At 39.4% G+C, this 27,349-nt stretch overlaps 2 protein-coding genes across 4 annotated transcripts; one reads left to right on the top strand and one right to left on the bottom strand.

Annotated features, from left to right (window-relative positions):
- Nucleotides 1–283: 283 nt before the first annotated feature.
- On the bottom strand, nt 284–10,240 carry liat1 (ligand of ATE1). Its single transcript, XM_048557137.2, has 2 exons — nt 8,984–10,240; nt 284–4,817 (listed from the first exon to the last, which is right to left on the bottom strand). The coding sequence occupies exons 1-2, from the start codon at nt 9,195–9,197 to the stop codon at nt 4,375–4,377; spliced, it is 657 nt and encodes a 218-aa protein (XP_048413094.1). The 5' UTR covers nt 9,198–10,240; the 3' UTR covers nt 284–4,374.
- Nucleotides 9,930–26,425, top strand: exo5 (exonuclease 5). Of its 3 annotated transcripts, none has more exons than XM_048557130.2 (6): nt 9,930–10,312; nt 16,767–16,863; nt 18,083–18,339; nt 20,167–20,271; nt 20,667–20,839; nt 22,259–26,425. In XM_048557130.2, exons 1-6 carry the CDS (start codon nt 10,168–10,170, stop codon nt 22,724–22,726), a joined length of 1,245 nt encoding a protein of 414 aa, XP_048413087.1. In that variant the 5' UTR covers nt 9,930–10,167; the 3' UTR covers nt 22,727–26,425. The 3 variants fall into 3 exon arrangements, with proteins under 3 accessions (XP_048413087.1, XP_048413089.1, XP_048413088.1); XM_048557132.2 differs by having other exon boundaries at nt 18,083–18,315; XM_048557131.2 differs by having other exon boundaries at nt 18,086–18,339.
- Nucleotides 26,426–27,349: the final 924 nt, after the last annotated feature.

Genomic DNA, 27,349 nt, shown 5'->3' on the forward strand with positions numbered 1-27,349 from the left:
TTAAAAGTCTGATGGTCTGGTAAATGAGCTACCCAGACTCCCAATGATGTCAGTGCAGCTTTTTCAGCCCTTGCACTTAAACAGTTGCTGCATTAGTACCTCCATTGAAATTACAACACCACAACAAAACTTTGGACCAAGCCAGATTAATTTACTGCAAACCTTTAACAACAATAAAGAAAGCCAGACACAACTTCTAGGAAAAAATAATTTTAATAATTCAACATGTATTTATCTAAAGCATTGAATACAACAAACTGTTGAAAAAAATTCTTGAGGAATACTTAAGTTCTAAAGCAGTCAGACCACGTGTGGGTTTTTTTTGTAAATGTATCAAATTCAGAAGATGGATTTTAAACTTGAATTCTATTATAGTAAAGGTTTATTTTTTAAATCAATGAATTTGTGCCATCTTCATACCCTTCGGAGTCTTTTTTTTAACCCATAAATGGTTTAAAAAAAATTAAATGTAACACGTATATGCTTAAAGATTGTATAAAGTTCTTTCTGTGAGGGAGAAATTTTACACTTATGGTTACCAGTTGGAGTCCAGGTGCTGGTTAGTAACTCCACTTGTCACCAGTGGAGTGACCTTCCACTCATTGTTTGCCAGACTACAGAGTCTTACTGTTGCCCATCTCTGAACTAATGTGGGACCACATTTATATTGACTGACTATAAATTTATAGAGGATAGAAACTAACCTGTGCTGGGGTCTGTGATTAAAGGTCCTACAAAACTGATGAATGTATGAATAATGAGTGAGTGACTGGTAAAAAGACCTCAGATCTGTTGATAGCAATACCTCGTACTGTACATCCCTACATCTATACAAATTCACATCCCACTTAAAGTGTAACATCCTGATGAAACAAAAAGCAATATTTAAGAAATGGGCCGTTTTTGGTGGGGCTGGGGAGCAGAAAAATGCCTGAATAACTCAACTAGTCTCTGCTGCAATCAGAGGTTGTATGGTTCTCATTTTGATGGAACTCGACCAGTTAGCATGCACTGCGTGAGATCAGAACTTGTCCCACAGATTCACTGTTCTCTGGGAAAAGAATTTCCTGAGACTCAACCTAAATGCAATCTAAGGCAATCCTAATCCTTTCTACCCCATTTAGCAGGACCAAATTATGATCTAGAACACCATTAATTTCTTCCATTTATTTTTCAAATTTCAAATTAATTCATGACCATAAATTTTACAGTCCTAACTCTCTCAGCCTTCCTTAATAACTAAGATGCTTTATAACAGGGCTTCCCTCAGTGAGAATTGGGACTCCTACTGGGGTAGTGAAGCATTCTCTCTTCCTCATTACTCATGACAAATTTCAATCCTGAAATGGGGTCACAGGGAAAATATTTGGGAAGTTCTGCTTTGTACTGTGAATGAGACCAGTTGGCATCACTGGCACTTTTCCCAAAGCTTTGGTATTCTCTCTTGGTCAAGAACAGAATTAAAATTGTTTAAACTGTAGTTGAAATATAGGTTACGCTTTAGAATCATTCACAGTACATTGGAGCACACAGTGCTATCAGTTGAGGTAATCCATGCTTTTGCTCTTTGCCCTGGATTGCCTATGATTTGGTTTCACGTTAATGTGATTATTGGTGTCTTCTGTTTAATTGAGGCAGTGTATGCATGTTATACTCTGCTCAATAGGGCCACTCATTCTCTTCTTGTTTTTTGATTGTGTCTCTACTCTGCACTTAATCCATGGCGATCTGTAATGTAACTTGCTTCTGGGTTTCTGCCAATGCATCTTGGAAGCTGGTTATTAGTGGGTGTGCAAGAGAATCTAAAGAGAATTAAACAGAAGCAAGTAAAATGAAATAACTTACTAGCTACATAAAAAAGGTAGTTATTACTCATCTCATTTGAATCAAGGTGATTGCTGATCCAGTGTTTCATTGCGGTTAGCTACCACTGACTCTCTGGCTTGCTAGCCTGCTCAAGCATCCAATGACACTACAACATTTGTTGAGAAACCCTTTTTTATTGGCGGTAAAATGTTCAAAAGTGATTGTCACAGACCAGCTAAGACTTAAAGATGATCCTAAAGGACGGAAAAGTGAAGAGACAGAAAATTACCAGAATTTAAGACAGCTGAAGATACTATGGTTAATGGTGTGGCAAATAGAATTGCAGTGCACAGGAGACCAGAGTTACAGGAATGCAAAATCATGGATGGTAGTATGTCTTGGGGAAGGTTATAGAGAAAGGGAGATAAAAATCCACTGAAGGATTTGAGCATAATGCAAATCGCAGACAATGCAGACTTACATGTATTAGGATGACGGCAAAGCAGGATTTGGTGAGGCTTGGAATTCAAGCAACAGAGACTTGGATCATCTCAAGTTTATGCAGGGAGGAAGATAAAAAGCCAGCTATGAAAGTATTATAATAATTGAATCTGGAAGTAATAAAATAAAGGTTTCAGTAACTGTTTAATTGAAACTCAGAGAAAGGCAATATTATGGAGGTGGAGTAGGTGATCTTGATGATGGAGTGGAAAAGATGTTGGACGCTTAACAGGACAGCACGTTGAGCATAGTAGCTCTATCTAGATATAATGTCTCATGAATACAAATAATGTCCTTTCATGTGCTCTTTGAAGGCTGGTATACTTTGGTCCTGAGAAGCATGGTTTGCTTTCTTTTGTCACAAGGAGTGACATCCATGATTGCACAGGCAGAAAATTGGATCGCTTAATGTAAAATTTTTCGATTAGATAAATGGCTTGAAAGTTGTATTTTAAAATGTAGTCCACTGCATCCCTTTGAATCAATGACAGCTCTGTGTGTGAGCAACATAGCACAGAACCTGTGATAATCCATACCAACTGAACAGTGAACTGACTTATCAAATCCTTGACTAAATGCACCATGGGGCAAATTTAAAATCAGGAACGCTGGTATGTAGAATAATTTAGAAAAAATATTTGAGGCTGACAGCAATTTCTTGTAAAGGTATTTTGAAAGCATTTGCGTAATCAAAAATGTGAATATACAATTTTAAACGTGTTAAATTTAAATGTACAAATATAGCAAAATTGGTTTTGACAATTGATTTTAGTATACTTTGGTATAATATATTTTTGATGTAAATAATTTTACTTAAGCATTTTTACAACTAAAAGCAGTGTCAATTTTCTATCTCAAAACTCTGCAGCCTATCATATATGTTGGAAGTATAGAAAATATTTTGAAGCTGGATATTTAACATAGATAAACCTGAGGCTGAACCTAAAAGTCAGATGTACAATCAGGCAAGATCTTCATGGACTGAACAATTCCTGCTGAAAGTGCAGACATATTTGCCTCACTGAAACAAAACTATGCAATAATTTGTGCTCAAAACTAACCATGGCTTTTTAAAATAGCTCTGTTTTACAATCCGTTCTTTAAATCACTGGTAGCCAAAATGAGGTTTTTGATGCACTAATCATGCTGACAGTTAGTGCAACATTACAAATTCTCCCTTTGCATCTTTGAGTACATATCAGTGACTTGTGAATTTATCAATTTTTAAAATTTCATTATGTATATTAATACAACTGGTCACAATTTCATCAACTTAAATAAATAACACATCATCTCAGCATATGGTTAGTGACCCAGTTCAGAGTACTGCCAACATGAAACCTGGAATGGCTATTCAAAGATGTGTGGGAGAAGCCAGAACTGGCTCAACAGTAATTTCTCACCTCTAAGGCTGCTCACTCCATTCAAGAGAGATTGCAGGAGTGGAACAGTGTGTTACTAATCACTGTACCTTGCTTGAAAATCAAAATAGCAGCATCTTATCAGAACAACAAACCTCATAATGAAAAAAAATGACACTTTGGTCTTCTAGGTTATAACTTACACAGGCAGAATTTGTTCAAACACCTAAACAAGCAATTTGAATGAGGGAAGAAACCATTAGTCTGAGCAGTTGTAGGTTTAAATGCCTACTGATTTTACCTAATAATAACTGGAATCCAATTAGCCCATTAAGATGCAACGATTTTGGCTATTTCCCCCCTGAAAAAAGGAAACACAAATTGGATTCAAAACCCTAATTTCTTCACTGAGCTCAAAATGTGTTGTCTTTACAGAATTCTGCAGTGCTTAAACAGATAGACAATGTTCACTTAATAATTTCTGTCAATATTCTGACTCCAAACTGAAGAGGTTTGAGATGCAACAGCCTTCCTTTGTCCTAGTTGTTCAGTCTAAGATCTTCTGTCAAAACATTTGAGAAACCATATAAAAAAGGGAATTTAAACCACTTTCATATCTGTATCCAGAGCTTTATAACTGCAAGTAACATTGTGCTTACAGGAGTATGAACTGGGACTCTGGCTCGGGCAAAAATGTAATTTGGCTTCAGAATCGTTGGCCCACAAAATAAGAGTTGCAGTGATCCTTTATGGCGAGTTGCTGTAACGTCTTACTGCTGATGATATATGGATTCTCCTTCTGAGACTGAATAGCAGAAAGCTTCTGTTGGCAAAGTTCAATATCCTTGTGAGAACTTTTCTGGGCAGCCAGGTACCTCAGCTGCCGATTTATCTTGTAAAGTCTGATCCTCTCCTCTTCTGCTACGGGATCTTCAAGAATTCCATCCCACCGCAAAGTCTCATTTATTGACGTTGCCAGCTGATCTACAGAGTAAAGAGAATCACCATCTGAATCCTGACTTCTGTCGGTTTTATTGCTGAGATTCCTAGATTTCGGATTTTGCTTGGTGTCCCCTTGAGTAACCGGCGTTTCAATATTTGGAGATGTAGAATGTGTATGCCGTTTACTGCTTTTCCTGTGTTTATGAACTACAGAGAGAGGAAATGTTAGGAGGTGGACAGCAATGATTGATTTTAAAGAGATAGCATATTCGAAGATTTTAGTCAGTTTTAAAATAATGCAAAAGCAGGAAATACTGAAGAAACTCAGCAGCTCTGATCTGACCCATGGACAGATTTAATGTTTTGAGTCCAATACAACTTCTTGGGAAGAGAAGGGAGGTGAAAATATGATGGATTTTGTGCTGTTGAAAATAGAGAAAGGAGCAGGTAGAAAAAAGTGAAGATCAGAAAAAGATTAACGGGCAAAGAGGATTAGGGATCAAAGTTACTGAGGAACAAAGGGCAAAGAAAAATGGTAATGAAGAATAAAAGTATTATTCCACAAATGATGTGAAAAGCAGAGTAAAGGTCAGCTCTGACTGAAAGCAAAGATGTGAAAACAAGATATAGATACTGGGAAAAAAATTATCAAAATAGAAAAGAGATCATGGTCTGAAGTTGTTGACCTCATTAGTCCAGAAAGCTGAAAAGCACTTAATTAGAAATTGAAGGGTGATTCCTCCTCCAGTTTTTTTTTTGTTATGTTTTAGACAGTTTATTGGAAGCATATTGCAGCAACTCAGACTGCCGTGACATGGAACTACTAATGGTTGTTCGGGTTTGAAGATTCGTTATCATTGAAAGAATTATAATTTTTTTTGCAATATCACTATCCCTTTACTTAACTGTCTCAGGCAGAGAGAGACACTGTCCAGTCTTGTCACAGCTGTACAGTCACTTTTGAAATATTGTGTACAATTCTGGTCTCCCTACTATAGGAAGGATGTTGTGAAACTCGAAAGGATTCCAAAAAGATTTACAAAGATGTTGCCAAGGTTGGAGGGTTTGAGCTACGGGGATAGGCTGGGGTATTTTCCCTGGAGTATCTGGGGCTGAGAGGTGATGTTATTGAGGTTTATAACGTCATGAAGGGCATGGATAAGGTAAATAGGCAAGGTCTTTTTCCCAAAGAGGGGGGAGTCCAAAATTAGAGGGCATAGGTTTAAGGTGAGGGGGCAAGATATAAAATGGACCAAAGGAGCAACTTTTTTTATGCAGAGGAGGTCCATGAAAGAAATGAGCTGCCAGGGGAAGTGGTGGAAGCTGGTATGATTACAACATTTAAAAGGCAACTGAATAGGTATATGAAATACAAATGGTTTAGAGGGATGTAGGCCTAGATTTGTGCAGGATATCTGCTTGTCATGGACAAGTTGGACCGAAGGGTCTGTTTCTGTGCTGTACGTCTCTTATAACTCTATGATGGTGATATAGAGTATGATGACTGCTGAATATTTTGTATTTGCTGTACTTAGCTTTTGCTCAGCGAACCATTGTAACACACACATCACACTGAGATCAGAAAGAAGTGCAGAATCACTAGATGAGTTTGCAACTTTCTGTCATTTATCTCATTAGTCACAATCGCCTCCTTGATTTCTTTCCAGATTATAAAATATCTTTTCCATATCCTGATAGGAATGGAAATAAAAAATCTGCTTAGGGTGTCTGCTAATGCTACTCTGAATTATTTAAAAGTATTGAAGAATGGTGATTTGAACTCCCTTTTGAAAAAAATGATAAGGCCACCAGATTTCTCTAGTTATATTGTGCATAAACTGACATAAAAAATTGCAGGCGTGACTACTATAAAGTTGCACTCTGCACTCATAATATAATAAAACAGCTAATTTGTAATGATAATAAAACATAATTCTATTTGGAGAAAGTCAGCAGTTGAAATTCAGTCTGGTGATTCAGCAACCATTTACGAAACATTTTAGCATGCAGTGCCACATGAACCCTGTGATTCTGTAAATATTCTACATCATTCCCAGGCACCTATTTATTCCGTAACTTAGTAAGGGGAGCATTCGCATCAGGATTAAGCAATAATATTCCAGGTATGCAAACTCATGCTTGTTCTGTTACAACTTGTAATCACAGGATGCCATCTACTGGAATCCATACAATTTGCAATAAAATAATCCTACCGTAAGAATTTGGCAGTATTCCTATTATAGTAACGTTCTGCCATGTGGGTGATGCTGTTTTAATTATACAGTTAATGAGAAGCAATTAAGACTTGATTATACAGATTGCACGGATTCAGATTAAATCTGAGCTCTGCTGAGCTTTGGGTAGCTTTCTACAGCAAACTTCCAGCTCTGGTCCACGATGGTAACTGGGAAACAGTCCAAATACATTTGTATATATTCACTGCCATTTGCTTCATTTCTCCATGGAAAATTATACGATATTAGGGGGAAGGTAAATTACCTTTAAATTAACAAACTTGGGACTTTTAAAATGATTCTTTTGTCCAGCATCTTGAGGAAGTACGCTTGGAAGTAAACTGGGTTTAGTTAACAATTTGTTTGTTTGTAAGATGAAAAACAACTCAAATGCCAGAAAAAAATGACAAACTTTACTATGAAGTTGACTTCAGTCAGAAAAATCATATCTTGCAATTGTTAAATATCACACTTCCGTGGTTGCGAAAGATGTGAATACTTTTGAGCAAGTACAGAAGAAATTTATCAGATTGCTTCCAGGGATTCACAATTATGTGAATAGACTGCAGAAACTGAGGTTGTTCTATTAAGAGCAGAGAAAGCAAGGTTTAAAGTAATGAAGGCTTTAGATAATTGAAAAAAGAAAATGTTTGTGATGGTTGAAAGGATGACACAACAGAGCATAAATTTAAAGGTGACTGGTAAAAGAAGTAGCAAAGGGGCTAAGCTTTTATATGCAACAAATGGTTAGGATTTGAAATGTTTTGTCTTATCAGGTGATGGGAACAGATTCAATATCCTAGAAAAGGGAATTGGATAAATTTTTGGTGGAAAAAAAATTTCAAGGAAATAAAGAAAAAGCAGATGAGTTCTTTAAAAGAGCTGGTGGAGACTTCCTTTAAGGGACAAGCACATCATTGACAAGACCAGCATTTGTTGCCCATCCCTAATTCACTCGAACAGAGTTGCTTGCTAATGCCACTTTTAACAGTAGTTTAGGATCAACCACAATGCTCTGTGTCAGGAGCCAACCACGGCCACACTAGGCAAGAAAGGCAGACTTCCCTCCCTCTCAGGACATTAGTGAACCGGATGGATTTTTATGACAGTCAGTGATAGTTTTCATGGTCACGATCAACGAGACTAGCTTTCAATTCCAGATTTATTGGTTGAATTTAAATTCCATCAGCTGCCGTTGCTGGAATTTGAACCTGTATCACCATTAGCCTGGGTTGTTGCATTACTAGATCAGTGACATGAAAACTATGTCATCGTCTCCTTCTTAAATGAGCAGGCTATATTATGTCATCATTCTGTGATACAGAGGAGTAAAGCATGTCCTCTTATTTTCTTGTGAAGTAAAGTATTACACATGCTGCAGATTTGAAATAAAAACAGAAGGTGCAAGAGAAACTCAGCAGGTCTGGCAACATCTATGGAGAAAGCAGCAAAGTTAACATTTTAAGTCCAATATGATTCTCCTTTGGACTCTTCTGCTTCCAGTGCTTATTATTTAAATTCCTCTTTGTTTCTGTCTAGGTCATTAAAACATTGCTTGGATAAAATAAAATGGAGTTAACATTCATATTAGCAAGATATTAAAGCACAACTGGAAACAAAAGCAGATTGGATGGGAGATGAGTCGGTGCAGAATTCAGGCTCTTCACTAGAAAAGAAGTTTAATGTGTGGGAAGGCAGTACCTGACCTGATGACCAGCTCTGTATCATTTTAAGGCTTAGTGGTCCACTGTTTACTTCTCATTTCAAACTTTTACCAAGATTTTCAACTTTCCAATTGTTTCCCCTTTGCTTTAGTCTTCCTACTGAGCTATTCACTTCGTAAAAATATATTTAATTTGGCTGAACACCAATAGATAATTCCCTTGCCATTTTCCCTGTGTTGTCTTTTTATATCTATAGTTTTTCTCCCTCCAATTCACTTTCTGATGCCAGTATACTTCTTTATTCCTGAATAAGTGCACGAGTCCAAAATGCTATCTCCTGTCAAAAGGTGCTGACAGACCAGTCACTTTTCTTGCGGCTTTGTATGGTTACTTTTACTAAAGGCAGTGTATTCCTTGTTTTCCATGTATTTCACAATCTTAGATTTTAATAATCCAAATTTGAAACGTGCCCTACCCAGAACTGTCTCATCTGAAGTCGATGGAGTACTGGAAGAATTTCTTCTTGTCTTACAGGGTTTCTTCTTTTCCTTATCTCTCTTCTTAATTTTCTTCTTTTCTGCTGATTCAACACTCAGACTTGTGGTTGACTTAATCCTACATTTGCTGGTAGGTATTTTATCCTCCATTCCGAGATAACGATTGATCTTGCTTAACCTGCAATTTTGCATCTAATTTCATAAATTTTCTCTTTTCCTTTTTTTCATGTCAAAGAATCTTTTGTTTCATTTTCTTAAAATTACTGGCCAGTTTTACAGGGCAAGGATTTTCAAAAGAATATTTTTATATGCGCGAATCCTTGGCTCTCAAAACCACATTCGGCAGCAGAATTTAAGTACGAAACTATTTCCAACGCTTTCCTCCTCCTCCAAACTGTCCCGGATTTTAATTTGTAGTCATTCCCTCCAGTTCTTTATCGTTAAAAGTATTCTTTTTTATTACATTACTATATCGTTTGATCTTTTGCTTTGAAGCATCTGCTCTCACCTAGAGCGAACAGGCCAAACTGTACTTCATGCTTACTCAGACAGCTTCCTGTTTAATCTATCACTTTTTCTTTTTGTTGTTCTTCGCATTCTTTCCCCCGTCGAAGTTAGTTGATTTATCTCCCCCTCCCTCTCACTGTTTTAAACTAGAAATCCTACTTATCCAGCGTGCACTCTGTTGTGCTATAGTCACCCTTAGGAGCCAAACGACTCGTCACCATGGAAATGCCTCTTCCCTTTCCCTTGATACATCCGCCAAAGAACATAGTCCCAATAAAAATAACCGCAGTACCAATTAAAACAAAAAACAAACTGAAATCGTCAAGGACACTCCAGGAATTTTAAGCTAACAACATCTAATGGTCGTGAATCTGTTTCGCTTCGCGGTTTCCTAATCACCCAAGGTTTATGTATCATTCCGCCGCCGTCCCACTTTGCGCCTGGTCTGAGCTGAGCTGCGGCTACAAAATGCCGGGCGGCTTTCTGGTTTTCCGTTCCCAGTTTAAGACCCGTGATGTTTTCAGCTGTGCTCGGGGGTGGTGGAAGCAATGAGGCTTGATCGGCTTTGGAATCTAAGAGTAGTTTCAGTGTGGCTGAAGTATGAACTCGGAGACGGAACCGACCTTCGAAGTCACTAGTGGGGCGGCTCACGGGGATGGACAATCACAGGCCAGAAGGTGTTGGAGGGATGGTTGATGCGGACGGACAAACGTGCCGGAAGTCGAGTGGAACGATGCAGCCGGAGCTTAGTGACGCGGAGCTCCTCGCATTGGAATTGGATTTGTTCTGCGGCGAATGTGGTACTTGGTTCATTAATACTTGTAGATGAAGCATTACAGTGAAGCTGATCCTGTCTGTTATCGAGCATACAGCACGGAAACAGACCCTTCGGTCCAACTCGATCATGCCGAACAAATTTCCCGAATTACTAAACATGTCCCATTTGCCTGCATTTGGACCATATCCCTCTAACCCCTTCCGATTCACGTACCTGTTCAGGTGTTTTTAAAAACGTCTTAATGCATCTACCACCTCCTCCGGCAGATCATTTCCACTACGAGATAACAAAGTGTGGAGCTGGATGAACACAGCAGGCCAAGCAGCATCTTAGGAGCACAACCGCCCAAAGAGGATCCCCCTCGTTCTCACACACCACCCCACCAACCTCCGGATACAACGCATCATCTTCCACCATCTACAATCCGACCCCACCACCCAAGACATTTTTCCATCCCCACCCTTCTCTGCTTTCCGGAGAGACCACTCTCTCCGTGACTCCCTTGTTCGCTCCACACTGCCCTCCAACCCCACCACACCCGGCAACTTCCCCTGCAACCGCAGGAAATGCTACACTTTTCCCCCACACCCCCTTCCCTCACCCCTATCCTAGGCCCCAAGATGACTTTCCATATTAAGCAGAGGTTCACCTGCACATGTGCCAATGTGGTATACTGTATCCATTGTACCCGGTGTGGCTTTCTCCACATTGGGGAAACCAAGCGGAGGCTTGGGGACCGCTTTGCAGAACACCTCCGCTTGGTTCGCAACAAACAACTGCACCTCCCAGTCGCAAACCATTTCCACTCCCCCTCCCATTCTTTAGATGACATGTCCATCATGGGCCTCCTGCAGTGTCACAATGATGCCACCCGAAGGTTGCAGGAACAGCAACTCGTATTCCGCTTGAGAACCCTGCAGCCCAATGGTATCAATGTGGACTTCACCAGCTTCAAAATCTCCCCTTCCTCCACCGCATCCCAAAACCAGCCCAGTTTGTCTCCTCCCCCCACTGCACCACACAACCAGCCCAGCTCTTCCCAGGCACCCACTGCATGCCAAAACCAGTCCAGCCTGTCTCTGCCTCCCTAACCTGTTCTACCTCTCACCCATCCCTTCCACCCCAAGCCACACCTCCATCTCCTACCTACTAACCTCATTCCACCTCCTTGACCTGTCCCCTCCCCACCTCTACTCTCGTCTCCACCTATCTTCTTTTCTCTCCATCTTTGGTCTGCCTCCCCCTCTCTCCCTATTTATTCCAGAACCCTCACCCCATCCCCCTCTCTGATGAAGGGTCTAGGCCTGAAATGTCAGTTTTTGTGCTCCTGAGGTGCTGCTTGGCCTGCTGTGTTCATCCAGCCTCACATTTTATTATCTTGGATTCTCCAGCATCTGCAGTTCCCATTGTTTCTGATACATTTCCACATACAAACAATTCTGTGTGTGGGGAAAAGAAAAACAAAGTTGCTGGAAAAGTTCAGCAGTTCTGGCAGCATCTGTGAAGGAAAATAATCAGAGTGAATGTTTCAGGTCCTCTTCCTCCGAACTGCACGTGGAAAAGGTTGTCCCTCAAGGTCCCTTTTAAATCTTTTTTTCTTCTCACCTTAAAGATATGCCACCCTCAGGAAAAGACTTCTGCTATTCACCTTATCTATGCCCCTCGTGATTTTATAGACTTCTTACAAGGTCACCTCTCAACCTCCTACACTCCAGTGAAAAAGTCCCAGCCTATCCCTATAACTTCTTCCTTCCTGGTAAATCTTTTCTTAACTTCTCCAACTTAATAATATCCCATCCCTTAGGGTAACTAGAACTGAAGACTGTACTCCAAAAGTGACTTCACCAACGTCCTGTACAGTCTCAACATGATATCCCAACTCCTATACTCAGTGGTCTGAGCAATGAAAGCAAGTGTGCTAAATGCCTTTTTAACCACTTTGTCTACCTGTGATGCAACTTTCAAAGAATTAGGTACTTGAACCCTCTAGGTCTGTATGTTCAACAACACTACCCAGGGCCCTACTGTTAACTATTTATTTTCCTTTTCAGGTGGCTGTTTAAAGATTTGTTAGCAGTGGAATCAATAGCCTAATGTTTTTACTACTAGACTATTAATTCAGAAACCCAATTTCCAATTGGTAATTAAAAGTCTAATGGTGACTATCAATTGTTAGGGAAAAAAATGTGGTTAAATAATGTCTTATTGGAAGGAAACTGCTGCCTCAGTGTGACTTCAGATCCATAGAAATGATAATAGATACTTGTCAAAATAGTGGTGCCCACATTCCATGAGCAACTAAAAACACTCCTGTGACTCAGAAGGGTCTCTGTTCAAGTAGTATCCAGAATTGGAGTTCAGGCTGACCTACCCTTCTGGTGCAGTGCCAAGAGCATAGCACACTTATGAGAAGAGCAGGGAAGTTACTCCCAATATATTCTTCTGTTCAGTAATTATCCTACAATCAGCAGTTAAGGAGGCTGCAATTTAGTGGTAATATCACTGGATTAGTAATCTAGAGACTAACCCTTGGGTTTTAATTTAACCTTGCTAAAAGTCAAATTAATTAATTAATTGAAAAAACCAGGAGTTGAAAACTGGTATAATAATAGGGCATAGAACTGGATGAACACAGCAGGCCAAGCAGCATCAGAGGAGCAGGAAAGCTGGTGTATCGGGTCTGGACCCTTCTTCAGAAGAAGGGTCCAGATCCAAAACGTCAGCTTTCCTGCTCCTCTGATGCTGCTTAGCCTGCTGTGTTCATCCAGCTCTACGCCTTGTTATCTCAGATTCTCCAGTATCAGCAGTTCCTGCTATCTCTGTTGAAAACTGCTGTTGTGAAACTATTGTCAGTTGCTGTAAAAACCTCATACACTTCATTGTCATTCTTACCAACTCTGGCCTATGTGTGACTGAGACCTACAGCTGTGTGGTTGACTCCATGTGGTCTGCTAGCCACAATTCAAGGAAGGGAAGGAATGAACAACAATAGGGAGGTCACATTCCACAGCAGAAAATCAAATAATTCTCACTTTATTGCTTGTGAGAGCCAATATTACTATAGCAACTACACTTTTTAGATGGCTTAATTTGTTGTGAAGTGCTCTGGGATGTCCTGTGGTTGTGTAGATGCCAGACTTTCTTTTCGGAGCAGGCAATTTCTTAGTAACCTGACCAACATTCTTTTCAATTAACAAAAAACACAAATTGGCCTAATACAAAATGCTGGAGCAAATCAGCACGTCTGACAGATCTGTGGAGAGAGAAACGATAAACATTTCAAGTCTAGTTCAGCTTTGCTGAATGTTATCTGTATTGCTTGTTTGAAGTCACACCGAGGCGGCAGCAGTTTCCTTCCAATAAGACATTATTTAACCACATTTTTTTTCCCTAACAATTGATAGTCACCATTAGACTTTTAATTACCAATTGGAAATTGGGTTTCTGAATTAATAGTCTAGTAGTAAAAACATTAGGCTATTGATTCCACTGCTAACAAATCTTTAAACAGCCACCTGAAAAGGAAAATAAATAGTTAACAGTAGGGCCCTGGGTAGTGTTGTTGAACATACAGACCTAGAGGGTTCAAGTACCTAATTCTTTGAAAGTTGCATCACAGGTAGACAAAGTGGTTAAAAAGGCATTTAGCACACTTGCTTGTCTTTCTTCCTACATTTTCTCTTTTTATTTCAGATTTACACCATAGGTGGAATTTGACTTGTGTGTTTCCAGCATTTCCTATTATTTCAACTGGTCACTTCTCTGATTTCCTGTTTGTGGGATTTTGTTGTGTTCGAATTGGTTCAGATTTGAGTAAACAATAATAATTTCAATTTAAAAAGTAATGTAGAATCTGTTTTGAGGTCCTAAGGATAGGCTGTAAATACTGTATTTTCTTTTTGTAATTTTGTTTGTGGACTGAAAAGGGAACAGATGTTTGTTCGTTTTAAAAACCAATGATATTGGAAAGGAATACTACGTGTTTTAAAAGCTACTTTAAACTGCTGTTTGCTCAAGGAGACGGGAAGTCTAGTTGCAGGCAAACCTGAGCCAAGGGGTGTGTATGAATGGAGCTTTTGTCGGGCAACAGGTAGCTGAGGGACAACTGGTCAGTACCAACCAGACCAATAAAAAACACTTGTCAACAACTGTGTAATTGGCTCCCAGGTAACTGACCATCTTGTGGGTGTGAATGTTTCAATAGGAGTCATTGGATGGACCTCCAGAAAAGGAGGAGTTATCCTCTCTGCAGTAAAAACATTTTGCATCTGAAGAAAGTCTATTTCCCTTCAATTGTTGTAAGCTGTTGTGGTTAACCAATAAGTGAGATACTTTATTAGTGTGAACCAGTTACCCTGTATCTCCTGCAAGCAATTGACAGTACTTGGAATGTTGAGGAGCAACAAACCAGGGCAAGCTGAGCCGGGACCATTTAGGCTGTCTCCTTCGGCCTTTGACTCCTGTATTTTATATTTTCTCTGTAGGTGTGTGTATAGGGGAATTTTATCAGTGCTTGGAGTTTCAACTAGTAGAGTTATACATTGATGGTTCATAGATTTATCTACAGGTAAATAACTATTTATTTGTAATAATAAATATTAATTTTAAGTACAGAAACCTGGTCCATGATTTCTGTCAACCTGTGTCTGAAAGACAGATAAATTGGGGAATTTTGTGACCTGTTGTTAAATTTTGTGTTGACTGTAGGAATAGCCAAGCTTTATTGCTCACATGCTACCCCAGTGAGATGTCACAATGCCAATTTTATGTCCCATTTTTATTTAAACTACTCATCTTTTGATTAATTGTTTGTCACTTCTGTGGTTTTCCTAAGCTGTCTTTATAGTTCATCACCTGTCTCGCTCATTGAAATAGCTTGAGAGGTTTTTTTCTGTCAACAAATGATAGCCTTTTTTTAAAAGGCATGTTGTCATCTTGCTGAGCTTCCTGAATTCTGTTGCCCTATGTATGATGGCAGTCTGTCATTGATGCTGAAACACTCAGTCATGACGACTATTCCATCACATTCCTGTCTGGTCTCTTGTATTCCAACCTCCATTTGCTCAAAGTCTTCCAAAAACATTCCTAACCTTTTTATCAGGTTTTGTTCCCCCATCACTCCTATGCTCGCTGACCCACAATCACTTGAAAAATTCTCATCCTTATTCTCAAATCCCTTCATAACGATTCCCTGGGATATGTGTCTCTCTAATTCTGGCCTCCTGGGCATTCCCATTTTTAACTGTTCCATCATTGATAGATATCCCCTCTGTTGCCTAGACCCCAAGATCCCCACTCTCCCCATCTGTATCTTCCTTTTTAAGCCATTTTTAAAACCTACTTCTTTGACCAATTGTTCAGTCATCTGACTTAATGTCACCTTTGTGACTGAATATCTCTGTCTCTGTTTTATAACACTCCTGTGGAGTAACTTAAGTCTTCTATTTCATGAGTGTCCTAAGTTCCTGTAGGCTAATGGTGTCCCCTATTTATCTGTATACTTAAATTTTCTTTGTCCAAAATTAAGCCTCTGATTTTGTTTCTAGTTATGACCGAATAGACTTGATAAATATTCATTTATCATTTGGTAGAGTTTGGATTTTATATGTGTGCACATGGCATATCACCCTGCTTTTATTTTGCCCGCTCTCACCCATGAAAGCACCCACGTCAGATCTTGTTTAGTCAACCTGACTGTACACTTTTTTTATCTTGCTGATATTCTTCCCACCAGCTCCCGATCACAATGCTGCATGCTGGCCTATGTGTGGTCAGCTGGCTCAAGCCATCTGATGTAGGCTCACATGACAAGAGTACTCGTGGTAATTGCTGTCCCATGACGTAGTAAGAATGCCTAGAATTGGAAATAAGTACAGGTTGTGTGGAAGCACAAAGACTTGAATTTATGTAGCACCTCAGGAGGTCTCCAAGCACTTCAAAGCCAATTAAATATTTGTGAAATATTAAAGTAATTTAGGAAAGAATGGCAGCCAATTTACACACACCAAATCCAGCAATGAGACAATGACCGACTGTCTATTTCAGTGGTGTGAGTTGAGGGTTAAATGTTGACCAAATAGGCAGATATTGATGCTGGAATTTTTGTTTTTGTGAATAATTTGACAGCACAAGAATGCATTTTAAAGTTCTGAAATTATTGATAAATTGCATTATCTTTTGTCATTAAATCTTATGCATCATTTTATCTGTCAACCAGTTTAACTTTTTTTGAATGAGCATGCAATTTACTTTAAAGTTCAACAAGCTGAATGTTTCTTAAGTTGTATGAAGTCATAATGTCAGATATACATTTCCTGAAGTATTATACTGCATTGTAACTTTTTTGTAACCATTTGGAGGGAAGTATAGGTTTTTAGTTTTAGTATAACTGAAATTTTAAATCAGTTTGAAAAGAGAATGTGTAAAGTTTACAGCAATATGTATCCTGACTTTTTGTTTAATTTCTGATCTTCTAGACAAACCTGAACTAAATGAGGGAGATGATGGTCACACTTCTAGCAGATCTGCTGAATCTTGCTGTACTGGACAAGGGACTGTTGAAGATACTTGTAGGTAATTTTTAAGTATTTAATATCATTTATATATTACTGTGGCTAATCCTTGTAGTACATTATAATAAGTCTTGGCTTGGAGATGTGGGTTAGATTGCTCATTTATCATTTAAATAGCTGAATGTGTCAATGCTTTTTATCAATTCAGCTATTCTAGCAATGTTAAACAAAACATTGTTGGTGCCTTCCTACAAGCTCCAACGCTGGCACTTGCAGTTCTTGTGAAATCCTTTCTTAATACTTTTCGGTGAAATGAAAGAAGAAACAAAGGTGCAAAACACTAAATGGGTGAAAGCTTAGAAAGTGTTGTGTTGAAAGACATCTTTTCTCATAAGTCACTGAAAGCTAGCATTTGGGTGCAACAAGCAGTTCTGAAGGCAAATAGTATATTTGCCTTAATTGCAAGAGAAGTCTTGCTTCAATTGTATAGGAACATTGGTGACACCATACCTCTAATATTGAATGCAGTCTGGTCCCCTTGCCTAAGGAAGGATATACATGCCATAGAGGGAGTACAGTCGAAATTCACCAAATTAAATGCTGGGATTGTTGGACTGTTCTACGAGATACTTGGCCTGTATTCTCTGTTCAGAATTTCGAAAAGCAAGAGGCAATCTTATAGGAAGTGACACAGTTCTTAAAGGGATAAACTGTATATTACAGAAGGGATGCTTATTCTGTCTGCAGTGTGTAGAACCGGGTGATATAGCCTCTTATTCTGAGACTGTCTGGGACCGGGATGAGGAGGAATTACTTCACGTGTTGAATCTTTGGAATTCTCTTCCCTGAGATGGCTGAGTAAGCTCGCTCTTTAAGTAAATTCAGGGCAAAAAATTGCTATATTTCCAGTTACCAATAACATTGAGGGATTTGAGACAACACGAGCATATAGCATTGAGGTAATTGATGACCCATGATTTAGAATGGCTGTACAGACTTAAAGGACTGAATGACCTATTCATGCTCCTATGTTCTAATGATTATTTAGGAGAAGGAAACTGTTCTCTGTTTCAGGTAGAGCAATCTAATAACTAAAATGTCCATAATTGCATGCTTTAACATCACACACCACCCCTGGTTTTGATAGCTGGTCGTTAATTGCAAGTATTTCCTATTAAAAGGAGAATTCGATGCTGAGGTGTTCTTTGCTTGCTTCTGCCCCCATAATTGGCAAGTAAATTTGGGCAATCAATCTTTCTCTTCCCCTCCCCTGACCCCAGTAGAAATGAGCAATCCTCTAATCAGTCTGAACAGAAAAGCGAAATGCCGCCTGAGGGAAGTAGCACCAAACGGAGAAAGCAGGATGAAAGGATCCCGCTGGAACGCTTTGGCCGAAAATACCTGAATGTCACTGACCTGACTAGACAGGTTTGGTGTGAGCAGCAAGTGGTGTATGGACTGGAACTGCCACACATTGAACAACTGCGAGAAGAAGTTCCAGTTGTGAAAGCAGGTAGCTGTCTACACCTGGCAAGAGGTAACTTTTTTTTTATGCTGAAATGAACATTGTTTGTCCCAGCATCATGGTGTAATAGCTGGAAACCACACAATCCTAAGATGCAGACCTTCATCAACAATTCTGTGCTCTTGAAAAACAAAACCTGGCGGATGGTGGGAGGGGTGATTTGATACCGGTTTTAAAATTAGTAGATGCAAAAAGAATGTTGTGGGGGAATAGCCTAACCAGAGGTCACTAATATATAGTGAGAAATCTAGTGGAGAATTCAGAAGAAACCTCTTCATCTAAAAGATTGTGGAACCTGGTGCCATTTTGAGTGCTTAAGGTGTATAGAAAGATGCACTTAAGTGGAGACGAGACAAATGTGAGAAAGTGAATAGATGAGGAAAGCCGCAAAGCATCTTGAGTGGAGCTGGCATGGACCACGTGTCCTGTGACAACCTATGCTGTGCATTTTATATCAGTAAACAGGAATAAAGTGCTTTCCAGAAAAGAAAGGTGGTACAGCCAAGTGCTATTCATGTGCACCTTCTAACATTCAGTTCAAAAGCTCCTGTTACTGGTTGGCTGTATTTATCCATCCCAGCCCCATTGATCAAAGGTCAACTGGTATCAACACGGGCATATAATAGCTTCAAAATTGGGAGGGGTAAGAGATAGTGTTCCAGTACTTCCAAGTAAAAAAAAATTGGTTTTTTTTTTCAGTGGTACCTTTTTTAAATTATTGGCAGTTGACTTTTGTTTAAATCTAGCACCGTAAATACACAGTGTACTTTTGCAAGTGTCCCTTTTTAATCTCCACTTTAAGTTTTTAAAATGTTTTGTTCTCTATGGTCAATAGATTTCTTCTTCCTCTTTTATGCATGCACCAAAAATATTGCTAAGTAATAGTTGCACTGATCTGCTTGCTTGCCTTCCTGGTCATTTTTCCTACGTATACAGCTCATAAGTGAGGGTATCTATTTTTCACTGTTTATTTCTTGCTTCTCACCTCCTTTCTTCTAAAGGCACCAATGTGCTGAGGGTCCACAGTCACTTCATCTTTGACTGTGTTTGCTTCCACAGTTGGGCTTGTTATTTGGTTCTGAGCTGCAGTGCAACCTAGTCCAATCCAATTCACATATTTAGGGGAGATGGTGTAGTGGTAATGCCACTGGACTAGTAATCAGGAGGTACAACCTAATACTTTGGGGATTACTGATTGAAAACCCATCGTGGCAGCTGGTGGAATCTAAATCTTAGTAATGGTGAATGATTGTCATAAAAACTCATCTGGCAATCTGCTGTTCTTGTGTTGTCTGGGTTGTTGCTGTCAGTCACATTTCACATGTGATGACTCTTAACTACCGTCACAAATGGCTACAAATTCAGACCTTGCCAACAATGACCGTTTCCTATTAAATAATTTATAGGGAACACATTTTCCAGCAGGGACATGGAGTAATGATCCGAAGTTGGAACTGTGTATTAGGCACTATTTTCTGCAATAATCTAACATGAATAGAGGAGGAATCAGAAGCTGATTCTACATCTGAATGAGGCTCCATTTATCTGTAGTTTGGTTAAATAAACTGCTGCCTGGGCAGACCTAAGGCTGATCTTGAGATTTAATTGAATCGCTGCTCCTAACAATTATTTAAGAACTAGTGTTGCTCCATTAATGAACAAAGTGGGCTGGGATTGAAATGTTTTCCTTTTTTAATGTAGATGTTTTTTGAACTTTTAATGACAGGGAGAGTTTAAGCCTATCTATCCAGTTTAATTCACACTGCAATTCTGCTGTGTGTTGTAGTCCTGGTATTAAAGAAGGTTCAGTAAAGTGTATTTCTGTTTCTTCTGCTTTAGAATTGGAGATCCAGGATATTGTCCCAATAAATGTAGAGAGCCGGGAAGATAGCTGGGCTGTGAAGATACTTAATCTCCTCTCAATGATCCAGTTCTTGCAAGCAGGTATGTTAAAGTATTGTCAGGTAGTTACCTTTAACAGTAGGAAGCTTCTTTCATCATTTTAAAAAAAAACCTCAAACATATTTTATACTACAAAGTAGCTTCCTGTAGCCAGGAAATCTGCTTCGGTGGCATTTTCCACAGCATCATCCACTTTGCCTAATGTGCTGGAAAGGATTTTTTAAAAATTTGCCGCTTCAGAATATGACCAGCATCATAATGGTGAGATGTACCACCTATGCAAACAGCTGAAAACTGTCTAGCTGAAAGATAATCAAGTTTGACTAATTGTCAACATAAGACTCAAATTTCTAACCATCAGCATGAGTAGTGAATGTCATTTGTGGCTGTCCATTCAACTGTACTGTAACAAAGTGATTTGGTTGTGTATTGAATAGGAGAGCGTGTCCGAGAGCTGCCAGTCTTTGGAGAGCTAGAGGGGATTTTTCTGGTTGGTGTTGTTGATGAGCTGTGCTATAATTCCAAAGGTGAACTGGAATTGTGTGAACTGAAAACTCGTGGTCAGCGAACATATCCCAGTGCAGCTCAAAGGAAGAGTCATCTGTTTCAAGTAAGTGGGTGCAGTAATTTGGAAAGAATCTGTTTTCATGGCTCACTTTAGTCGGTTATTTAAAACACCAACAACGTCTTTTTGCATCATGCTTTACACCATTTTGGAACAACAATGACTGGTAATTGAATTGGTAAAGCGATATCCTAATTATGTTTTGTACCACTGCTTAGTAGGGTCATATCAACACAACACTTACTCTAACCTTACAGTTCAATATGTTCATGGAGTCTCTGCACATTAGTGCAACTTCAGAGTTGGGGTTGTGGAGATACTTTCATGAACTGTCTGTTTGGCTTATTCGATAGCTGTCTCACCCATGGGTCAGAAAGTTTTAAGCCTCCCTTCAAGTCTCTAGTGAACAAACACGTCCAGTGCACTGAGATACTAGGAAGTGCAGATGCTGGAGAGTCCAAAATAACAAGGTGTAGAGCTGGATGAACACAGCCGGCCAAGCAGCATCTTAGGTGCAGGAAAGCTGACATTTTGGGCCTGGACCCATCATCCGATCAGAATATAGAAAATGTTGTTATATCCTTAAAAACAGTAAAGACAATATTTCCATACAATTTTTGTCTTGTAATCTCTAGCTACAAAATCTTGGTAGTCCACTGTACCGCTATGTGATTCAGTACAGTCTGATAAAGCAGCAGTCAGGATTTACAGGATTTCATGTAGATTGAACTTAGGTTGGACTTAAAGACTTGATACGTAAATTCAACAATAATTGGCTGTTACATGTGTCTACACTATGCATATATTGGAAACACCGAAGGTTGGTTTCTCTCCAACTACAGAAATCAATTATTTCTATCATGTGCTGGTTTTTAACCCTGTAATTATAGTTACCGAATGTGATAGCTGCCTGATTCAAAATACTGCTTCATTTAGTCTCCCTGATCAATATTCCTCCTTCAACCAATTTCTCATTAATACTTGTGTGGCAGTCCTGCTGCACTGTCGCTGCTGTGGCTCCACACAGAACAGTTTTAGTGCTATTAAAAAGGGAGTTCTTCAATGAGAAAACCCACTGTTTTAAATGCCAGTATTTATTTCCTGGTGTTTGTTGTGTTTCGTGATCACGTTGGGTAAATTGAACATTATGTCACTACATTTCAATTGGGGAGCAGTTATAAATTACTGTCATGCCATTTAAGCATGGATTATAAACCTTTTTTTAAAAACAAGTGTGCTGCACAACCAGGAAACTAATGATGAGCTCTGCTGTGTGAAATGAATAGCAAAGGTATGTTGAAGTGAAATAAAGAACTGCACATACTAGAGATCTGAAACAAAAAAACAGAAATTTGTGAAGAAACTCCATTCTAGTAGCATCTTGGAGATAGTAAGTCTATATTGGAGTGATGTTGGCTCTGTGTTATGATCATTTTCATAAAACTAAATCCTTTTTATTACCAGGTTAACATATACAAACTTCTCTTCGAGGCTATGATAAAAGGCAAACTGAACAAGGAAACCATCACTGACCACCTTCGCTTACGGACAGAGCAGCCCTTTAGTTCGGAGATTCTGATGCATGCTCAAAAGGTGGGATTTTCCATAAACACATTTGGTGACCTTCTGGATTTAATGTTGCTAAACCTGACGTATGCAGAGATCCCCAATATTGACACCATGAAGATAGAATACTGTTACCAAGCGGATGCCTCTCTAATTGGAACAGAAGTGGTGTACTTTGAAGAGGAGTGGGTTAAAAGTGAGCTAAAGCATTATTGCTCCTTCTGGAAGGGCCAGAGGGAGGCCAAGGGTGTGGATATTGAGGAGGCATGGAAATGTCGGTCTTGTGACTTTGCAGACATTTGTGAGTGGAGACATAGTAAAGCTGAAGAAGCTACGCAAAAGAATAGAGCAAATAAAAGCAAATGAGGATCGCAATCAACATTTGGTTTTAAACCAGACCAACAGATTTGTCTTCTAACCAGAAGGAAGCCACCATCACGGTACTGCTGTAGGATGTAAGCACAGTAATATCTGAATGCTCCTCGATTAATGCCAGCATACTGATTTCATTCTGTGACTTTGCTGTCCTGAACATAACTTTCCAAATATTGTCTGGGATATCCTGCTTGCTGCAGAGGGGATTTCCATTAACTCCTTTCTACTGCCTGACAGCAGTTTTCACTCTAATGTATTTTTGTGGCGAAGTGCCTTGTGATACTGTTAACTATTGGCATTAAGTTAGTGGCCTTTTGGGCAGATGTGATTTCCAACAGGCTAAGGTTAGTGTCTGTTTCAGCATTTGTTGATCTCTGCCTAAATGCTGCCACTTCTTTAAAAATGTAAACCTTGCCCATCATGTTTTTGTGTGCGAGTCTCCTGGCCTTAAATAGTTGATGTAAAAGTGAGGAAGAGGAAAACAGTTTCTGTTGTTCTAATCTGATAGGCCATGATTTTGAAGTATAGTGACTGTTGTAAAGTGGAGCTAGTAATTTTGTGTTGATGTACAGGCTGTACAAGTGGTCATCATCACTAAGCTTGCCAAATTTCTCTTTTTCACATCTCTTTGCTGTCAGTTTTATACGGTACAACCTAAAAACATTTTATTGATCTTGCCCTCTCAATCCTTCTAATTCGGGAAACATGATTATAAACTGAGGAAGGAGTTTGAAAGAAAAAGTAATCACTTTTAGCTATCACTAATTTTCTGCCCTTCATCTTCCCTATCTCCTTTTCCCCCTTACACCTCCCCTTTTGAAAGAACTAACTTCCTGGACGTACAAGCCTCCAGATGTCTCTAAATAGCCCTGATTCACGGCTTTAGAGCAGGGGCATCACATACACTAAACTTATCGTCACCCAACATCTACATGCACCTAGCTAGGGTCGATAAACAGTGAATACTCCAGTAATTTTTGCATCTTCTCATTCCTCTTGCTTGAACTGTACTTTCCTTTCTCCTACTTTTGCTTGTGTGAGACCAGTCTGTTAATTGAAGACACATTGCGAATTGAATTTGGAACTTTCTCGATGTGACTAGTTTGATTCACCCGGTCCACGCTGACCATGTTTCCAAACTAAACTAGTCCCACTTGCTCATGCTTGGCCCATATTCCCCCCAAACCTTCCCTATTCATGTACTTATCCAAATGTCTTTTTAAATGTTGTAACTGTTGTACCTACATCCACCACTTCTGGTGGCAGTTCATTTTCACACAAACCACTGAGTTTTAAAGAAAAAAGTTGCCATTATGTCCTTTTTCTTTCTAAAACTTTCTCCTCTCACCTTCAAAAACTAGCAGGCATCCCAACCAACTAAGGAAAAGATCCTTGCTATTCCACCTCATTTATACCGGTCATGATTATATAAACCTCTAGAAGGTCACCCCCTCAACCTCCTATGCTCCAGTGCAAAAGACCGATGTTATTTTTTAATAACCCAATCTCTCCATTCCTGGCAACATCCTGGTCAATCTTTTCTGAACCCTCTCCAATTTAATAATGTCCTTCCAATAAGTGGGTGACTAGAACTGCACACAGTACTCCAGAAGAGGCATCCCCCCAGAGTCTTTTTCAACCACAACGTGACATCCCAACTCCTATACTCCAAGAAAAACAGAAAGAACTGCAGATCCTGTAAATCAGGAACCAAAACAGAAGTTGCTGGAAAAGTTCAGCAGGTCTGGCAGCATCTATGAAGAAAAAGGAACTCCGTTCTGAGGAAGGGTCACCGGACCCGAAAGGTTAAATCTGATTTCTTTTTTTCCTTCAGATGCTGCCATACCTGCTGAGCTTTTCTAGCAACTTTGTTTTTGTTCCTATACTCAAAGAACCAAGTAATGAAACATGCTAAACACATCCTTAACTACCCTGTCTATCTGTGACACAAACTTCAAAGAACTATGTACCTGAACTCCCTTGAAGGTAAAATGCTTCGGGATTATCTTGATATCATTAAATCTCTCAATCAATGTTGGATCATTGTGGAGTTGTATTCAGAAAGTCCATATTACAAGGGGTGAGACAATCCTTTCCAAGTAGGGCTCTGCCAGTTGTGGGGCTCCAGCATATGGTGCCATACCATGTGAATGTCTGTCATGCAAAAAACCTACTGAAAGTATTCTCTCTTTTTTTTTTGTAGGAGCAAGTCATCAGTCCAGACTTTTGGTTATAATTAATAACAAAGCCTGCAGGAATCTGAAGGGGAATAAAACTAGGGTGGTGGGGAAATGTTACTTTTGAAGTAAAGGTGATTCCATGAAATTAAGGCTAAGACTTCGTACTTAATCTTCAGGATGTTAGCATCTGCATGTTTAGCATGTGTTCATGCAAAATTCCTTTGTACAGTATTCAAAGCTAATTGTAATAGTTCATTTTTAATGGCACAAAAAGAATTTCATAGGAAAAGCTAAGCAGTGTTCCATAAGGTAATCACCGTCTTCTGTCTCTAAGAATTAAGCTACACTTACTAGTAAGCTAGATATTACAATTACTAAGTTCCAAAAACGTCCAGATTTTATAAGGACAGTTTTTGGTAAAGCAGAACTTATGGCCCTGGCTATAAAGTTCAATACACTACGTTTACACATAGAAGTAAAGAACGATGGAAGCTGGAGTTCTGACATAAAAACAAAGTGCTGGAGAGAAGCAGCAGGTCTCGTAGCATCTGTGGAGAGAAAGAGACCGGAATTAATGTTTCAAGTCGAATAACTCTTCAGATCTAAAGATGGCTGGAAAATTATGGTTTTTATGCTTCAGACAATGAGAGGAGGAGCAAGTTGAACAGATGGTGAGGCTGCCTGGAGCAAAAGCCAAAAGGAGTGCTGATGGTAGAAGAGGAGAGCTGTAGATGTAGCATGTGTTTATGGAAGTTGTAAGTAGCAGAAAATAGGTCAGCTCTGCTACTAACCTCTACCATTAACACCTGTTCTACATCTATATCTCTCCATTGCTATTAGTATCCTGTTGCCTTTTACTGTCGGCAGCCTCACCATCTGTTCAACTTTTTCCTCCTGCTGTTCCCTCTTTTTTTTTTGCGAACAGCAAAAAGGCTGTCATTTTCCAGCCCCCTTCAGTTCTAAAAAAATTCCATTGGACTTGAAACATCAATTCTGTTTCTCTTTCCACAGATGCTGCTGGATCTGCTGAGTTTCTTCACCATTGTATTATTTTCACTACATTCACACACTTACACTGAATTTTTTCTTCATGGTTTTATTCTCTAAATGATCACTAATGTAATGTCTCATGCATTCCTCTATCAGATTTCCTTAACTTGGAGTATCTTAATGTTATAATGTAAAATGCACTTTTATTTATAAATGAACAAAATTGTCTCATATACCATTTAAGTACGTTATTTTGTGAACTTTTGTAAAGCTCACATATTAAAATTGTTTGCAAAGTTTTGATTGATCCTGTTTCCGATTTTTATCCTGCGATAGAAATGCAAATATTTCTATAACTTTAGCATTGCATGGATGATGTCTGTTAGGGGAGGCAATGGCCTAGTGGCACTAATGCTGGACTAGTAATCCAGAGACACTGTTCTGTGGACCCAGGTTCAAATCCTGTAATGGCAGATGGTGGAATTTGAATTCAATAAAATATCTGGAATTAAGAATCTAATGATGACTCTGAATCCATTGTTGATTATCAGGTAAAACCCATCTGGTTCATGAATCCCCTTTAAGGGAGGAAACTGCCATGCTTACCTGGTCTGGGCCACGTTTGACTCCAGACCCACAGCAATGTGGTTGACTCTTAACTGCTGTCTGGGCAATTGGGGATGGGCAATAAATGTTGCCTGTCCAGCGATGCCCTCATCCCGTGAATGAATAAAGGGGGGAAAAAAAAACAAAAAACGTAGAGCTGTAGAGAGACGAAGTGCTTTTATTTTTGGGAATAATACTTATTTGTTCGTGGGCTATGGGTGTCTCCAGGCCAACATATAGTGTGCATTTCTAATTGCACTCGAGTGCTGGTGGACTGTTTTCCTGAACCATCGCAGTCGATGGGAGGTAAGTACACCCAGTGTACTGTTTAGAGGAGAGTTCCAAGATTTGGCCTGGCAACAGTGAAGGAGCAGCAACGTGGTTCCAAGTCCAGTTGGTGTGTGGCTTGGAGGTAATGCTCCTTGCTGCTGTTGTCCTTCTATTGGTGGTGGAGGTTGCAGGTTTGAGTGGTGCTGTTGAAGAACCCCCTGAGTGTTGCTGCAGTGCATGGGCATTTTCAGCAAATTGAAGGGTGTGCAGAACTGACACAGTTGTTGCAGTACATTCTTGTAGATGACACATGCTACCAGGTGGGCAATGAGTATTTTAAAGAAGTGAATGTGTTCAGATCAAGTAGGCTTTTTTAAAAAAAAGTTCTGGTACTGAACTGCTTGAGTGTTGTTAAACACTGAAAACTAGGGGCAGGAGTAGGCTATTCATCATGTTCTAGTATTCAATAAAATCATGGATGCTCTGGTCATGTTTTGAGTTTCTCATTCCCATCTACCCTGAATCTTTTGAGCTTGTTGTCCAACAAAAATCTAACTAACTCTGTCTT

Source organism: Stegostoma tigrinum, chromosome 27 (assembly GCF_030684315.1).
Source record: "Stegostoma tigrinum isolate sSteTig4 chromosome 27, sSteTig4.hap1, whole genome shotgun sequence".
NCBI lineage: Eukaryota > Metazoa > Chordata > Chondrichthyes > Orectolobiformes > Stegostomatidae > Stegostoma > Stegostoma tigrinum.

Bases quoted from the DNA above. Each gene is read 5' to 3' on its own strand.
- liat1 (XM_048557137.2), bottom strand. From the start codon at position 9,197: ATGCAAAATTGCAGGTTAAGCAAGATCAATCGTTATCTCGGAATGGAG. The intron at 4,818-8,983 runs GTAGGGCACGTT...CTCTCTCTGTAG, and splicing joins TTCAGATGAGACAGTTCTGG to TTCATAAACACAGGAAAAGC.
- exo5 (XM_048557130.2), top strand. From the start codon at position 10,168: ATGGACAATCACAGGCCAGAAGGTGTTGGAGGGATGGTTGATGCGGAC. The intron at 16,864-18,082 runs GTAATTTTTAAG...CCCTGACCCCAG, and splicing joins ACTGTTGAAGATACTTGTAG to TAGAAATGAGCAATCCTCTA. The intron at 20,840-22,258 runs GTAAGTGGGTGC...TTTTATTACCAG, and splicing joins GGAAGAGTCATCTGTTTCAA to GTTAACATATACAAACTTCT.